This window comes from Aythya fuligula, chromosome 1, assembly GCF_009819795.1.
Source record: "Aythya fuligula isolate bAytFul2 chromosome 1, bAytFul2.pri, whole genome shotgun sequence".
Classification (NCBI taxonomy): domain Eukaryota; kingdom Metazoa; phylum Chordata; class Aves; order Anseriformes; family Anatidae; genus Aythya; species Aythya fuligula.
In genome coordinates this window covers 110,404,193-110,422,459 of record NC_045559.1, presented here as the reverse complement: position 1 = coordinate 110,422,459, position 18,267 = coordinate 110,404,193, and the positions used below count along the sequence as shown (strand labels likewise).

At 38.2% G+C, this 18,267-nt stretch overlaps 1 protein-coding gene across 2 annotated transcripts in view; it reads right to left on the bottom strand.

The window, feature by feature from the left end:
* LOC116495620 (SAM domain-containing protein SAMSN-1-like) overlaps positions 1–18,267 on the bottom strand; it is a 105,722-nt gene that overhangs the window by 46,995 nt on the left and 40,460 nt on the right. Inside the window, exons 7-11 of one of the 2 annotated variants that reach the window (XM_032198256.1) lie at positions 17,868–17,954; positions 13,864–13,931; positions 11,194–11,262; positions 7,627–7,750; positions 6,084–6,460 (exon numbers count right to left, since the gene is read on the bottom strand). In XM_032198256.1, coding sequence (XP_032054147.1) covers positions 6,084–6,460; positions 7,627–7,750; positions 11,194–11,262; positions 13,864–13,931; positions 17,868–17,954 — 725 coding nt within the window. The remainder of the gene's footprint in view (positions 1–6,083; positions 6,461–7,626; positions 7,751–11,193; positions 11,263–13,863; positions 13,932–17,867; positions 17,955–18,267) is intronic. The other variant, XM_032198264.1, reaches the window with a different exon arrangement.

Genomic DNA, 18,267 nt, shown 5'->3' with positions numbered 1-18,267 from the left:
AACCTAACCATGTTTCTAAGATACCGTGAGAAGAGAGAAACCCACTTCCAGTCACTCTCTGCCGTTTGGTTTCCAACATGAACATTTTTATCTACCAAGTCCTCTACTCTCTCTTTCCTGTAAAGGATGCCTGTGGCATTCTACAATCACAGCCTCCATACCGCACAGTTATAGGGAGAGTAGATGGGTCAGCCCATGAAGTACCATGGTCTTAATATTTAAAGTATTGAGGAAGATTAGAAATGTTCTAATCAGCTTTTCTCTCTTTGTCCCAGGCTAACCAAAACAGTTTGGGAACACAATTAGTGAAGAGGGCCCCTCAGCTGTGATCCCAGTATGTGTTCTACCATATGCCCTGTCAGTGTCAGTCAAGCTCACCAAGGTCCCATACTTTAAAAACTTCCAATTAGATTTCCATGGCTTACAAATGGATGCAAGTCTTATTCAATTGCACAGACTGAGAAAAAGCAACAGAAGGCTGAAATGGCATATACAAAAATGATATGGACATTGGATTTCTAAGTATACTACTTTGTAAAGGTAGTGAAGATCTTAGCATACAAGTAACAGAAGGGCAGCTTCTAGTAAACACAAGGGAAAAAAATAGTAGCAGTCTGGGACAGACAACTGAACTACTTTCTGCAAGGCTAAGCTTGAGGAATAAACAGTATAAAAACCAACAACCTTTCACATTAAGGTCAAGTGTTTGTTAAAGTGGTGTCTGTAAAGTCTGTTTTTCTATTTTCTACCTGATTTTATGCTGATTCATAACATTGCAAACAGCAGACTAGATCATTCATTTCTCTTCTCCCCAGTGTACTTTGTGGTAACATGAAACTATATGCAGCATAGTAGTTTCTTTATCTAGGAGTAATTGTTTCTTTCTTTCTTTCTTTCTTTCTTTCTTTCTTTCTTTCTTTTTTTTTTTTTTTTTTTTTTTTTTCTGAAGTACTCAGTATTTTCTTAAATACATTTGTCCACATTCTAAGGAAGAACTATTCACAAATTACAACTCCTTTAGGAAGAATATTACTAACAATAATTTCACATGGCAATCTTGACACACCAAGAAAGCAATGCTCTGTGATGCTGCTAGCAAAATTTCAACCAACAGATATATTGAGAACAGCTGAACAATACAGAATAAAAAAAAAAAGACCTATGTCTAATTTAAATTTTCACATATTTGCTAACAGTGACACCATGGCTATAAAATGGTAAAGTAGCACATTCAGTTCTATATTTAATTAAAGGTCAGAAATACAGACTTCTAAAATGTTTTCATAATACATGAAGGTGGACGGGATGGGTGAGATCTGAGTTGTCTCTAAAATCTCTGTGCCAGAGAGTCGGCTAACACAGATATTTAATGTGTGTGCTGAAAGATGACCAGCTGGAGGAGTTTTGTGAGTTTGTTGTAGCTGAGGATGGATGTTTATTCTCACAGTTCTTGTTGAGATGACCAGCTTTGATGATCTGTCAGCCTTTTACTGGTTTAGGTGAAACAAGCAATGGCAATGTAAAACACCATAAGGGAGGCCCATGTAAAATGCTGAGGAGGAGGAAAAGAAGAGAAAGAAAGGAAAGAAATCCAGGGAAGAAACTGGAGGAAGAGAATTGGGATCACTCATATTTTTCTCTCCAAATAGCAAGCTATCACTAAGAGATCCATTTTATTTTATTTTTTTCCTTGTGATAACAGGAATAATTTACTGATAATTTACTATCTGCATATCAAACTTCGATTAAGGTTAGGCTCCAATCAGATTTGTATATGTTGCCAGGGTGAATCTGGATAGTGTGTATACAACCTAGAGATTTGTCTGTTCCCATAACTAAATTGGCCACAGTTTGCTGACAGAATAGGACCTGAGTCTTACATATACAAGTTTTGGCTATTTGCTTCAATTCGGGACATTCAGGCATTTCAGTACCACATCTCAGGCTCTCTCTTCCACATCATGCTGTAGCAAAAACAAGAGAGTAGGTGCCAAGCCAAGATCAGCCAAGAAAATAACATTTTACTTTACTTATAGAATCAGAAAGAGTATTATGCAAAATTTTGGGTTTACTCTAGTAAGTAAATCAACATCAGAAAGAACATCTGTATCATCCTCTGAGTCTAATCCCCTCATAGCAAAATCACCAGTGTTGGCTTTTTTGATTCTTTAAAAGCAAAACCGAAAATCCAGTCCTTGTAATCTTCAATTGAGCCAGTTGGTAGAATGTAAATGCAAAGAATGAGATGTCTTACCACTGCCTGTAATCTAAATCTAAAGAGACTAAACCCACAGAGATACATTAAAGTCAGGGAGCAAACTGCCCATCGGGAAAGCAGATGGCAAAATAAACAATAATGCAGAAAAAAAGAAAAAGCACTAAACCTCTTGCTGGCACTTAATAGTAACATGTGCAGGACAAATCTCACCAGGGTAGAGAATGTTAACAGACTGTTTATGACAAAATGAAATAGAATTATTTGAATTGACACTTATGCTCTCATAAATCTGACCCATACATCCATACTATTAAAATACTAATAGCATTTGCCCAGGGGCTTCAGCCTTAGCTCGAGATGCTGAGAGTTGCTTCCATTAGGAGCTGGCATATGATGGAGGCCAGTGTTCCCGACACAATCTGGCTTCTACAGGGAATCCTATTGACTCACAGACAGGAGGACTCACCCCAAAGAGCACAGTCTTCTCTGAGCCTATTTCTGCCAAAACTCTGGCCCAAAGGTCTGTCTCCAGGGGCTCTCCTTTGTAGTCTGTGCTGCTGAGCCTATCCAGGGTATCACTGCTGCATCTTTATTAACTTTTTCTGGGTCAGTTTTCTCTCTCTCCTTATTATAGTTCTATCAATCAATGCTTTAGCCTTTCTGTTTTCTATGTCTGTAGTGGGTTTACGTGGCAAGGTTTTGGTAGCAGGGGGCTATAGGAGTGGTTTCTGTGAGAAAGATCTAGAAGCTGCCCCATGTTTGGGAAGGGCCCCATTGTTTTCCAGAGCTGAGCCAATAAGTGATGTTGTTTTGCGCCTCTGTGAGAGCATATTTAAGACAGGGAAAAAAACGCTGTGCCACACAGCAGCTGGGAGGGAGAGAGCAGTGAGGAATGGCCTTGCAGGCACCAAGGTCAGTGTAGAAGAAGGGGGAGAGGTGCTCCAGGCGCCGGAGCAGAAGTCCCCTGCGGCCTGTGGTGAGGACCATGGTGAAGCAGGTTGTCCCCCTGCAGCCCATGGAGTACCACGGTGGAGCAGGGTTCCATGCTGCAGCCCGTGGAGGAGATCACGGTGGAGCAGGTGGCCCTGCACCGACGGAGGCTGCCACCTGTGGAAGACCCCTGCCAGAGCAGATTCTGGGCCGGACCTGTAGCCCATGGAGAGGAGCCCACGTAGGAGCAGGTGGCCTGGCAGGAGCTGCTGCCCATAGGGGAGCCAGGTTGGAGCAGTTTTCTCCTGAGGGATGGACCCCGTGGTACGGACCCATATCTGGAGCAGTTCTGGAAGAGCTGCTGCCTGTGGGAAGCCCATGTGGGATCAGTTCATCAAGGACTGCATCCCGTGGGTGGGACCCCACAGCACAGGGGACGAGAGTGACCGAGAAGGAGCGGCAGAGAAGAAGTGCTGTAGACTGACCATAACCCCCATTCCCCTGTTCCCCTGCGCCGCTCGGGAGGAGGAGATGGAAGAGGGTGGATGGGGGGGGGAAGGTGCTTTTGGTTTCTTTCCTTTGTTTCTCACTTCTCTAGCTTGTTAGTAATGAGCAATAAATCTTACTATCTTCTTATGCTGAGTCTGTTTTGCCCGTTACAATAATTATTGAGTGATTTTCTCATCCTTATCTCAACCCTTGAGCCCTTTTCACATATTTTCTCCCCATTCCTCTTTGAGGAGGGGGAGTGTGAGAGCAGCTGTGGTGGAGCTCGGCTGCCCACTCGAGCGAAACCACGACAATGTCAAATCCCTTGAAAATCTTCTGTGCTTCATTTAGAAAGACAAATCCCATGTATCATGTACTGCTTTTGTTGCGTGGACTACTATATCATATATATATATATATATATATATATAAAAGCTAAATGACTACATTAATGTATTTAAGAATATGATTGCTATATTGACCCACTTCATTGCAGCAACGATCTGTTGTGTGTGTGTACCTTTCCTAAAGATGTATAAGGACACATTAGAGAAAATGCTGTTTTCAGCACGTACAAAGTCAGAACAGGAGACTCTCTGATATGAAGTTCTGGTTACTCGGGGCTCCATTTGAACACCCAGCTGGCAGGTGTCTGCAGCTATCTTGCCTCCTGTGGTTTAGATTCACTTTCCTGGGAGCTGGCATTATTGCACAGTATCACAGAATCACAGAACGGTTTGAATTGGAAGGGACCTTAAAGAGCAGTTCCAAGCCCTTTGCTACAGGCAGGGACACCTCCCACTAGACCAGGTTGCTCAAAGCCCCATCTAGCCTGGCCTTGAACACCTCCAGGGAGGGGGCATCCACAGCTTCTTTGGGCAATCTGTACCTCACCACCTTCACAGTAACGAATTTCTTCCTAAATCTACCCTCTTTTAGTTTAAAACCATTACTCTTTGTCCTATCACTACACTCCATAACAAGGAGTCTCTCTCCTGCTTTCTTGTAGGTCCTCTTTAGGTAGTGACTCCCTCAGCCTGTCTTCTTAAGAGTGTTTAACAGCACGGGTCCCAGTACCAACCCCTGGGAACACCACTCGTCACTCTACTTGGACATTGAGCAGTTGACAACAACTTCTTGAGTACAACCATCCAGCCAATTCCTTGCCCACCAACAGCCTATCAGTCAAATCCATGTCTCTTCAATTTAGAGACAAGAATTTCGTGGGGGACAGTGTCAAATTCTTTGCACAAGTCCAGGTAGATGATGTCAATTGGTCTTCTCTTATCTACCAGTGCTGTAACCCCATCATAGAAGGCCACCAGATACTTCAGGCATGATCTGCTCTTGACGAAGCCATGCTGGTTGTCACCTAACACCTCTTTATTTTCCATGTGCCTTAGTACAGTTTCCAGTAGGATCTGCTCCATGATCTTGCTGGCACAGAGGTGAAACTGACTGGCCTTGTAGTACCCCCAGTCTTCCTTTTTTCCCTTTTTAAAAATTTGGATTATGCTTCTCCCCTTCAAAGGGAAATTCCTTCAGTCCCTGGAGCACTGTAGGAGGGTACAGCCATAAAAGGAAAGGAGGCTACTCTTTACTTTTCTTTCCCCCTGATATTTTTCAGTCAGCTGGTTACTTCAGTCATTTTCCATGTGCTTACCACCATCACATGGAGTGCCAGAAGACCTGTTGTGTCCAGTAAGAAGAGGGAGAAAAATCTCATCACAGTGTCCATCATTTGTATATCTTGCCAACTGAAGTTTTTCTTTCCCTCCCCTCCCCCAAGTTTTAAATTGTCTTAAAACAAACAAGCAAACAAAAGTAAATAAAACAGAAAGGTGTTCTACACATAGCTATCCAGAAAGACAATTTCAGAACAAGATCATAATCTGCTCCTTTCTATCCACCCCTAAGAACTTCTTGTTGCCACAAAGGTAATTGCAAAAAACAGGTTCCAACAGCTGACCTGATCCAAGAAGGCAGAAACATCAATACTTCTTCAGCCTTTGAACTTTCTCTAAATAACCCTAGTGTCCTTTACTACAGTGACCTCTAGGGGTCTGATCCAAGCCCACTGGTTTCATTGACCTTTCAACTGACTTTTGCTTACCCCAGATTTCCAAAAAAAGCTTTCTAAGCCTGGAAGGATGAGTATTTAATATCTAGATAAAAAATCCAATGTGTCTGATGAGAAACATAATAGTCTAAACCTTTCCGGCTCAATGCTGCTGATGTCTGCATGGTTGAAAATGAACTACCTCGGGGTATATGAACCCCTGGTGTTAGTCTGAATGACACATTCATGTCCATTTACTTGAAATCTAAATCTGTTTTACTGCATTTCATAACCATATGGAAAATGACAGCATCTCTTTATGCTAAACCAGAGCAAAAACTTCCACTTTTTACACACTTCAGCACAAAAGAAACCACTTTCACTTACCCAGGAGTACTGCAGATCCATATCAGTTAGGGAATAAGTAAGATGTGGGTGATGAGAAGAGCAAGTACAGTTTTCCCATTCTTCTATTTTTGAAATCAAGAAATCACAAGGACAGAGCTGGTTATCAGGAAATGGCTTCCAGTCACTCCACAAATGAAATTCAGCTTCTGAATGGATTGAAATTGTTCCTAAATTATTAAATTTGGAAGTATATGATCGCTCCAAAGATGCAGAAATAAACTCTGCCCTAGTCTCAGTCTCTTCTTTTCTCCTCACATTGTCTTTCCAGATCTTTTTTTCCTGAGGTTTTGTTAGTTTCATGCATGAAGTTAATGCTTCTTCATCCTCTTCAGAGAGATAAGGATCTTCTAAGGTATCTTTAAAAATACAAATACTTGTATTATAATGTGTTGGACTTCAAACACTTCAAACAGAACATAACAGAGTGGTTTTTTTGTTTGTTTGTTTGTTTTGTTTGTTTGTTTTTAAGTGGTGTATGTTGCATTTTAAATAATGAAACAGCCAAGAACTACATTAGAAAAAAACCTTCATAATTAGGGAGATGGAAAGGATTTTGTAGTGGGTCAGACATCTGAGCCAAAAGCAAGATTTATTCTCCATTTTGTAAATTTGTGTCGTTCCCTCAAAAGCCTGGAAATTCGTACCGTTTCTGCAATGAACATAAAAATTTGCTAATTAGATGTCATATTGCTGCAATAGTTGCAGAGAGTGTGCATTTAGTTTAAATACTGGAAAAAGGTCAGATGGGTTTTCTAGATAAATTCTCTCCCATATCTTTCCATTTCTTTCTAAATTACAAAGTAGTTGCTGAAATCTAAATTTCCTCATGTGTTTCAGCTCCAAAAATGACCTGTTTGGAGTAGTTCATCAGATAATTTAAACTCAATTGCTGGTATTAGCTTTAAAATAATCATATATACCAGTGCATTCTACTTCAAATGCATGCACCATTAAATAAATGTTGGCAAAATAAGTTCAGGTGAAGAACTGCTGCACAGTCAGACCAGTGATCTGTAGGAGGAGACTCAAGAAAATAACCCATGCTCAGCATCAATTTAGAACACCACGTCTTATAGGCTAAGGCAATCAGGTATGATGAGATTGACTTTTGTGTCATTCCGCAGACCTTCTTGCACTCCCAGCTGCTACTGACTCATGGATTAACACTGAAAGTTATCTCTGCATTTGTTTTTCTTTCCTGATATGAAACACGATACAAAACCAGGAACTACTCTTAAAAACAAATTGTCCTCAGCATGAAGGCCCCAGTATTATACAATTCTATTTAGCTGAAATCCCCACTTGCGAGATACACTGTTACAAAACTCAAGCTAGTGTGACAGGAAACAGGTTTTCACACTACCAGGAAGTCAGCACTAAAGTGCTATCACAGTAACATCTCAGCTAGGGTTTGAAAATCGTGGGTGGTGAATGACAGACCAGGAGAGGACTGTTTATAGTTATGCTCAATACTGACATTTGCCAAGTGTTGGAAAGAATGCTGATATGATGCTTTACTTACTAAGAGGGATCAAAACATGTTTGACATCCTCCAAGCTTTGTGTGTTGTTTTTTTTGGTTCGGACCAATTTCTGCAATCGTTTTAATGTTCCCATGGACTCTGCTTTATCATCTGCTTCTGTAGCCTGGCGAAAAAACAAATATGTTAATAGTATTAAAACCTCAACAAACAAACAAACAAACAAAACCAACAACAAAATCTACAGGTAACCTGGTGCTTATTTTGAGAACAAGAAAATCTCATCTTCAAAGAATTAATTATCTTCACAATGGTTTAAAACGTAGGCATTTTCTTACCTGTGACAAATAGATACAAAAAAAGGAAAAGGCAAGTCACAAGAGACAAAAAATTTTGATCTGTATTTGTATTGCTATTTACATATTACTTTAATACACAATAAATTACTTAATACTTAATTCCAAAAAGAATTTTAATACTTATGTCTCCTATGTTATCCACAATCATGTTAAGCATGCTCAGAAATCCCAGAAATGTCAAACTGCTGCATTTAAATTTGTATGGTAGTGTATTCTGAAATACTGATCAGTATAATTCCTTAAATCAAGGGTTTGCTTTCTTTCCTAGACTAAATAGCAATAACATAAATGACAATTCAGATCTATTATTGTTCAATTCAATAATGCCTGATTGATGTAACTCAAGGTTTGGGTTTTACAGACTGTTAGAGAGGAACTTAGTGAATACGTGGCCATCTCCCATGCTTTCAAGTTGTATTAAACCAGCAGCTGTTGCAAATCAGTCCAGAAACTGTTGAGTTCTCTTTCAGTCTGACTTAAAATCCTCTCTGCCTTCTTAAGGAGTCTGTAAATAAAGACTAAGCAGATCCACCTTAAAGCTCTAGTAAGCTTAGGGTCCTTTTACAGCTTGTATCTGAATATTCATCAACTGTGGGTCAAATCCAAACACTGTTAGATTAGTCATGTTCTGATTTATTTCAAGCCCTTGTCTCCTCGTCCAAATTCAGGATAGCAGGACTGTGGTTTTAGCTTATTTAAGGACAGAAATTGAAGTGTAATTTTTCAGTCCCCCATTGTGTAATGTCTTTGCAAAATGAATCACAAGGGACTTAAAATGCTAATATTGCTCTGTTAGATGAGAACTCTCGTAGCAATAATCATTTTTTCACTTATAAGTAATAATACAAAAGCAACATGATGACTGAGGTATGATCTGGGATTTCCATCATGGAGACATCAAGATAAACAGAAGATAATCTATTCAGATAATTTTTTAATGGCAAACTCTAATCCTCTTTGCTTTTCATTGGAGAGAGTCTACTGTTAGTGAAACGCCATCTGTACTTAATAAATGCAGGAACCCTCTTGTACAGAGAAACAAAGCTCATGCAGTATCAGTCAGTGATGGGACAGCTTTTAAATTTACAGTATTTTATTTTGGTTTACCCAAGCATTAAAACCCAGAAGTTTAGTTCCCTATCCAAATGAAATAAAATGTTCCTTTCTGTAGAAACCAAATAGACCAACAGATAAACTGATCCTTGTGTCTCACACAATTTAGGTGTTGTCCTGGCAAGCTTTAGCCAGAGATTTTTGAAACTGTTAAATGTTACGCTTTGGTTTCAAGCAACTCTCTTCTTGCTGCTTTTGTTATATGGAAAGTGGCATCTCTGGTTGCTACTGTCCACAGTATAGTGGAAGGAAGTATAGTGCTACTGGTTGGACTAGTAATGATGGATACTAATTTGGAGTATGCTACTTTCCAGTACATTCTTCCTCTGTGCAAGTGGAATGATATTCAGCAAGGAATGCTGGGGGGATATTGGAAGCCAATACACAAAGCAATAAGACTCCCCTCACAAAAATTGTTAATTTCAGACACATTTAAAGACCTTTGACTTTGGTGATTTTTTGTTTGTTTTTTCATTTGTTTGTTTGTTTGTATGTTTGTTTTCCTTTGTGTTTTAGGGTCAGAGCATTTGCTTATCTGAATATTAAACTATGCTTGTACAATCAGTGACCAAAGCTATCTATAATTATAGAATCATAGAACTGTTTGGGTTGGAAGGGACCTTAGAGACCCTTTAGTTACACCCCTCCTGCCATGGGCAGGGACACCTTCCATTAGACCAGGTTGTTCAAAGCCACCTCCAGGGATGTTCCAGTGCCTCACCACCCTCTGAGTGAAGAATTTCCTCATAAAATCTAATCTAAATCTCTCCTTTTTTAGTTTCAAACCATTCCCCCATGTCCTTTCATTGTCTGACTGAGTAAAAAGTTACTCTCTGCCTTTTATATAAGCCCCTGTAAGTACTGAAAAGCTGCAATAAGGTCACCCCTGAGCCTTCTCCAGGCTGCACAGCCCCAGCTCTCTCAGCCTTTCTTCATAGAAGAAAGCTCCTGAAGCTATCTATAAGCTAAGGATTCCCTCAAGAATAAGAATATTCTTTATTTCACTGCTTGAGAGATATCAATCATGCAAAATGTTGTCACACCACAAATAAAATAAAATAAAAAAATAAATAAAAACCAAGAAAAATCACAAGCTGTGTTTTAGTTGCAAATAATTGCATGAAGTGTACATGAATAATTATGGCCAAAAGTATACATTTAAAAATGTACTTATCAACATGTATTACAGACAAAAAGAGTTAAATTGTGCCTGGTAAACAGTTCTCAGTGTATCTTAATATATTCCAAATACCTTAGAAATCCCTGCTCACTGAGATGCTCTAAGGATTAACCTGGTGACAGAAGTACAGCAATTTGAAAGCTAAATGTAAAACACTGTTGGCCTGAATCCAGCTATCTCTGTCCTGTTGAGCACTCCCTTTCCTGGGTGTAACTGCATTAATTTCAATAAAAGTACTTGCACAGCACGTCACTTTTCAGCATAAAGAATTTAGTCATGGCAGAGTCTAGTCTTCATGATTTTCCCTGAACTCATTTGCCTTTCCCAAAGAGCTGCAATGATTTAATCATAATTAGTATTGCACTTACATTCACAGTACAATATAACAGTAAGAAGACAAAAATTATTGCATCCTTATTGTGTCTATGGTGCTACTATTATTGTAATGTAGAAATTTTTGAAAGTTTCGGTAATATTCCTGCTGCACATAATGACTATTAAAGTAGTACATGATATAGAGTGTTCTACTAGATTTGTACACAGAGTTAGTTATGTAAAATTTGGATAAATTTTATGTTAAAAAAATTCAGTAAAGACACTATCAACCAATATACAAACAAGTACTAAAACTTCTTTTGTATGCTCCTGCCTATATATACCAGTCTAACTTTTAAATATTCACACTACTTTAGTCTGATTCTCTAGCTACTCAGCAATAACTTCAGAGACAAACTTAGCAGGCTAGGATTATAGGTAGATTTTATCTCATGGAATCACAGAGCAATAAGAAGATATTCTATAAAACATAAAGAAATATGATTAATAGCATGGATTTGGATATAGATCTTTCAACTTTTAAGGAAGCCACATGCAGTAAAGGAAACCCTATTAAAACATCATGTTCTTTCTATGCTATCCACTGATGAAAAAAAGTGGACAATTTTCATGGCAACTCACCATTTCACCATTACCAGCTGCTCTTGGATTGTGAACTCGTGGTGGAATCCACTGCTCATAATTTATCACCTAGATGGTAAGAAAAGTAAAAAAGAAAAAAAAAATATCCGACATAAATGATTACTATCACTTCATTGAATACAGCAGTTTTTCAATGAAGTACTGTGTGCATACAAAAGCAATGGCTGACAGACACAAGCTTCTGGCACCCAGTGAAATCAGTTTGATATCAAGCTGTGTTAATATCCTCAGCTATCTGGGACATCTTGGAAGCATCAGTGTGTGCATTAAATCATGGGATGCTTGGATCTCATCCTAGATCTTGGCTCTCCTTTCTGTGTGAACAGGAAAGTCCCAAGTCTTTCCTCAGCATATCCCTGGTTGAGGAACAAGTGTCACCGGTGCATTTCTACAAAGAGGCTCATTCATTTTGCTTCTTTTTGCCTGTAATGTTGAGCCCCAGGGGTGTGAGTATGAATTGGATTAATAATGCAGAGAAAATGGGATGGTCCTCAGAACTAAGCAAAGACAAGTCTATATATACTTTCATCATCAATTTCTTGGTCGCAACGTCCTCTTGAGAGGAACATCATGAGAATACACTTTCCCTGGGGCACTGATGAAGTCCCCGGTGGGCAAGCCTGACAGTGCTTATAGCTTATCAGTGAAAGTAATGAACGCTAGCCTTTTTTCTTCATGAATATGAATGACACTTTGAAGGCTGAATGCAACCTAAGAATTTACGTGAGAAATGAGGCATGAAACATTTTTGAAAATGTATTAGCCCAAAACTGTATTACTTCATATTTTATTTCTTTTCCAAATGTACTACAAAGAGCTTGGGCTATCAAAGGAGCCCTGCTAGACATGAACAAACAAGAACAAAGAAAAGAAAAATAAATGCAGATGGTAAAGCTATTTTTTATGGTAAAGTTCAATTATTACAGTGTTTCTCATGCTGTGTCCCTCAGCCTGTACTTTTGTTCCAATCTCCTGTTTTCCATTGCTTACAGACTGAAAGGAATGGAATGAAATGAGCTTCTAGTTAGGAACTGTAGAGGAACTAAAGTTTTCCTGAAGCACTCAGAGAAGTTTATTTGCTTTAAGAGAGAGAGATAAAATATTCATTTATTTTAGTTGTTCTTTTTTGCACATTTGACTCTTCCATGTCTCACAGAATCACAGACTCATGTCGCCTCTGTGGAACATCTAGTAAGAGCAGGTTTGCTACAGAAGGTTGCCCGTGTCTGTGTCCTGGCAGATTTTAACCATCTCCAAAATTCCATGCTCAGATTCCATGGCCAATCTGAGCATCCTCTTTCAGCCACCCTCACAGTTAAAAAAAAAAAAAAAAGAGCTTTCTTTATGTTAAATGGAATTTTCAGTATTTCAGTTTGTGCCCGTTGCCTGTTGTCCTGTCACTAGGCACCCGTGACAAGAGCTGAATCTCTTTTCTTTACTCTCCCATCAGGTATTTATACACATGGATTGGATAGAATCATAGAATAGCTCAGGTTGGAAGGGACTTTATAGATCCTTTAGTTCCAATCCCTCTTCCATAGGCAGAGATGCCACCCATTAGACAAGATTGCCTAGGGCCCCGTCCAAGCTGGCCTTGACCACCTCCAGGGATGGGGCATCCACAGCCTCTCTGGGCAACCAGTTCCAGTGCTTCACCATCCTCTGAGTGAAGTAATACCCCTGAGCCTTTTCTGCTTTAGGCAGAACAAGTCCAGCTCTCTCAACTTCTTGTATAACAGGTGTTCCAGTACCTTAACCATCTTTGTGGCCTTTCACTGGATTTACTCCAGTATTTCCTTGTTTATTTTGTATCCAGGAGCCAATAGCTGGATGCAGCGCCCATATGGAGTGGGTCAGCTCACCAGTGCTAAGCAAAGGAGAAGGATCACCCTCCTCAATTTGCTGGCAATGCTCTGCCTAATGCAGCCCAGAAGGCTGTTGATCTTTGCTCCAATGACACATTGCTGGCTCATGGTCAGCTTGGTGTCAACCAGGACTCATTGGTCCTTTTCTGCTAAGCTGCTTTCCAGCCAGTTGGCCCCCAGCCTGTACCAAGGGAAGGGGTTATTCATCCCCAGGTTCAGGACTTTGCACTTCCCTTTATTGAACATTATGAGGTTTCTGTTGGCCTATTTTTCCATCCTGTTGAAGTCCCTCTGAAGGGCACAACCCTCTGGTGTATCACTTTCTCTGCTGCTCACTGCTCATCAGCTGATGAGTTGTTAACTACATTTATGTTACTATTATTATGCAAACCCAGGGGTCAGAATTCCTTATTTGCTCATACTAGTGGGCTGATTAATGTAGTATTATGAAGAGGAGACATGATATATATTTATATAAATTCAAAAAGCATTAGAATACATGTACCAAAAAGACTGATATAAATATTTGGTACAGGTCTTGCTTTTTACAATTCTAGCACATCAATTTAAAAGAAATGTGTTTGTTCAGGAAAATGAAAAGTTTTCTGAGTAATAAAACCCATATGTTCATCACAATGCTCAGATAGTTATTAGTCTTTCGAGCCTGGCTTTTAAAATACACAGGTATATTGACCATGAAGTTGGCAAATTCATACTGAATGGAAGGAAGAAATATGCTTGATGTTTGAATGACATTTTAGAATCTGAAGAGTAGTTCTTTTACCTGGCATGTTGTTTCTTCTATCTTCTTTCCTTTCAGTAAATGCATCCCATCACCAATAATATTATCTTCTGAGAATTGTGAATTGTGACCAAGAAAAAAAAAAAAAAAAGGAAAGAAAATGTGCTTTCAAATATCCTGTTTTAATTTTTTTCAAGGAGTATCGTTTGAATTGCACTTGATATTTTGAGCTGACATTTTGACTCTGAAGTTAATCTTGTATCATTTAAGCATGCATTTTATCTCAAAACTACTTTGAAGTTAGACTACAGAACAAACTGACAAATTGACACACACAAATAAAACTCATTCATGCTTATTTCTTTATCTGAATTTAGTCCTCAGTCTACTAATCCAAACTCCCACCAAGTGCTCCCTCCTGCTCAGCTATTTAGCACAGAAATATTTGAAATATTCATATAAAAAAATGAAGCCCCTGGGCAAAAATGGTCTTTGCAATTGAGATCTTTGTGACTTGATCTTTTGAAATTACTTTCAGAGGATGAACTTCCACCTATTCCTTCCAAGACATTAATGCTTTACTTGGGAAGAATATTTACCTTCATTACAACAATGAACAATAATAGGTCAAATGACTCTGAAAAGCCTACATTTTAATAAGTCTTTAAGAAGAAAAAGATCTACACTCACTTTGAAAGCTCTTCTCTCACTTCCAAAATTAAGTAAAGGCAAAGCATCTACAACTACACTATTATAGAAATACCCTAGCAATTGCATTCCATCAACACAGACATCAGAGGCACCCAGCTATTTTTCAAGAAAAAACAAAAGAAACATCACTTGCAAATCACAGCATTAAGTGCTACTCTGGCTTTCCAAAGTTATTAGGAAAGAGTAGGAATATTTGTTTTGTTTTGTTTTGTTTTCCTCATGAATCCTAACTTGGTTTCCTTATTGCTGCTGAGGAATACCTTACAATATAAGTAATTCTCCTTCTTGAAAAAGGACAGCTAACTTAAAATATAGATTCAGAAATGCTAATTATAGGCAGACAAAAATGATTGCCTTGTGTTTTTTTTTTTCCCTCTCTGATCAACAGAAAAAGAAAGGTTCGTTCAACTTCAACTGACTGAGATTCTTCATCTATCATATGGAAAAAAAAAGTACTTTGATATAAGCATGCAAACTTATATTCAAAAAGGTAAGTAAGATCCCAGTCCTCAAAAAACCTAGACTTACATTAGAATTAAATGAGACCACAGTGTGTGTAAAGCTCGTGAAACACCCCTAATTTCATGTCAGTCAAACAGTTAAAGGGCAAGTTACAGGCAAGTTAGCCCCTATATTTTAATACTATTTTTAAAGAAAATTTTGAATCAAGAGACATACTTAGGGTTGTTAATATTCTTAAAGGACAACCCTCTTCAAACAAAAAATTGAAACAAAATAACACACAATCTTCCTCGTAATTACTTGGATATTGTAAGATTGAGTTAAAACCCAAAAATTACAATCTGAGCATGAGATGAAAAAGAGATACACTCCTTTCACACCTTAGTTCTGCCTTTAAAATATAGGTCAGTTGCACAGGAAACCCCCATCAAGCAATTTCCTTTATTTGGCATGTACGTCAACAGAAAGAGGGAAAATGGATCACAGAAATTATTTTGCCTTTAGTTTGCCTTTAGAGGTTTCCATAAGAGCTTATATATGCTTAGAAGACACTGTCTTTCTCCTACAGACCTGATTATTCCAGTAACACCCACATTTTCCAAAAAGTATGTTAGAGTCCAAAATCTAACATGACTGACCAGACATCTCAAGCACCTACAAATTTCCTTGAAGTCGCTGAGAGCCAGGTGTCTGATAATCCATCCATTTATTTAAATATAGAGCTAGCTGGACTTCTGTTGCCATCAAAACTCATGTCAATAAATTTTTATGCAAAGCCAGATTAACATAACTGGGCTCTTTCTGGTCACTTTTCTGTGAAGTGAGTTAGGAGCAACAGAGAATTACTCTGACTTACACTGCAAGGTATCAGTCCTTTTCTGTTTGTCTCAGAAATGCTCTTTAATGGAACTGGAATGACTGTGACTCACGTAATCAACTTTTTCAGTAATGGCACTTTCAGGCTGGCAAGTCTGGTGCTGATGATTTGGGTTTGGGTTTGTGACCAAAGATGGGTATTCCCACTGTTCTGTTTGTAAAATATGTATGTTTTACTGCCCAATAAGTTTGAAAAACTGATATATATTTTTATATATATATATATATATATATATTTTTTTTTTTTTCTAGAGGTTGTACACACAGACACATTAAAGACCCAATGCAAAGGCTACAGGAGTCAAAGGATGTCTTTTCATTGACTTCAGTGAGATTTGGATCAGGTCTAACAGAAATTCATATTACGCAATAGACTTACAGACCTTGAAGGATTATCTCTGTTAAGGGAAAGGTTTGATCAATACTGACAAATTAGCTTGATCAATAGCAATGAACAGTAAATCTTCTGAAAAGTGGTTTTCACCACTGTGCAAAGGGGACTTCCCTTTTAATAATTTTACTGCAGTGTGGGAAAGGGAGATTTTTATTTAGCTGCCAGCTTTGCTTCCTGTTCCCTCTGGGCCCCTGCCCTTCAATTACAACACTTGTCAGCTTTTAAAATGTGCACTGCTTCTTTTGCATGCTTTGGATATTTAAAAGGGTGAAAAAAAAGAAAAAAAAAAAAAGTCTTGAGTCTGGAGGAAGGTCAAAAAGTTCTGTTCTCTGATTCAGCTTTTTTCCACCTCCAAACTGACAACCTATGCAGTACACTGAAGAATCATTCTGAAACGTTTTTGGTTAAAAGTAAGACTTGTCAGGAAATAAATGTCTAATTTTTCTTTCTCCTATCATTTTCTATCTCCTATCTTAACCTTTCTTCTTATAAAACAGTAAGACTCCTTTTCCCCTCATCAGTTCATCACAAGGGCAGAGTTCCTCTGAATTTTATTGTCATATCTTCATTCTTGTTCTGGTTCCTAGAAAGCCTATTCACACATATATGAGCAAATGCATTAGACATTACAATTTCAGATCTATTTTCACTTCACCACTTTATCTTCAAGTGATGAAGTGAATGAAACCTAGAGGGAAACCTGGCACTCTGTCCTCTACTATCTTTGGCATATCGAGTTAACAGTGGAATCTCTGAACAGTGGATGATACCTAAACCATTTGTACAGGAGATATTAAAAGTAAATACACTCCTCATCTTGTCACATTGCTAGCTTAAGCAGAGAATACAAGATACATCCAATTTAATCTTACATGTCAAGGTTTCTGTTTCTGTTAATACAGGTGCTGAACTTTTACTGTTTTGGTCTGATTGGACAACTGTAATGGCAAACAGACTTAAAAAAAATACAAATACAAACTTAATTCCTGGAAGCAATGTTAAGAAGATTGTCAAATAATTTTGATTTTTAAAAGTCTAATTTATGTTTAAGGTTTATCTTTAAGACAAGGTGACTGCTCAGTTGTTATTTCTTATGGTTAATTTAATGGATTTATACTGGTCAACTCTTAAACAGTGCACTAGCAAATTCCCATACATTAGCTGTAAAGTTGTTTCAATTAAAGTTCATTGAAACAGGCTTTAGAAAGATAATTGGATAAAAGATTTACCTACAAAAATCACACCTACACAAGAGGTTGGATATTTGGAGTACTGAAAAGGATACAGGGAACATGGATTCCTACTTTAGGCTCATATTATAATTGTCAAGCCCTGTGCAACATAACTATTGCGATTTACTGTAGAAGTCTTCTTTGGCCCATGGACCACAGAGTGAATTGTTCACAGTGTGTTCTTATCTTCCTAGTTTTAACGTAAGCTTTATTTAAACTACATTTTCCTTCCTTGAGGACAAAGTAGATCTCAAAAGGACTTGACAAATTATTTAGCTCAATTATTGGTGAAAAATGAAAAATTTTCTTATGTGCCCTTTAAAATACTTTGTGGAAAATGCAAAATCAGCTGAAAAACATTTAGCAATTACCTTCAAGCTGACAGTGCCTTCTGATGTACGAATCATTTTCTGGCTTCCTGGAACCCTGCCAAAGTGTGCCATTCACATTTTTCCTGTCTAAAGTAAAAGCACAGAGAGCAGTCACCTGAATTCATAGCAAATCTGTGAAATAACAGGAAAGTCTATAAAAATAGCATCAGAATATAAATCAAACAAGATTGTGGAATGCTATAGAAACTAGTCAAACATGGAAATGAATAGATGATTTTGCAATATATGAAATTTGATGGACAGAGGCTATTTATTATGGGCCGACTTCAAGTTTTATCATCTTTTCTCACTGTCTAATACCTCATTTAATACTGTTAAAACATGATCAGAATGATTTTTATCTTAACAGTTTTTAAGACCTAGCAGCCCACAGAACACA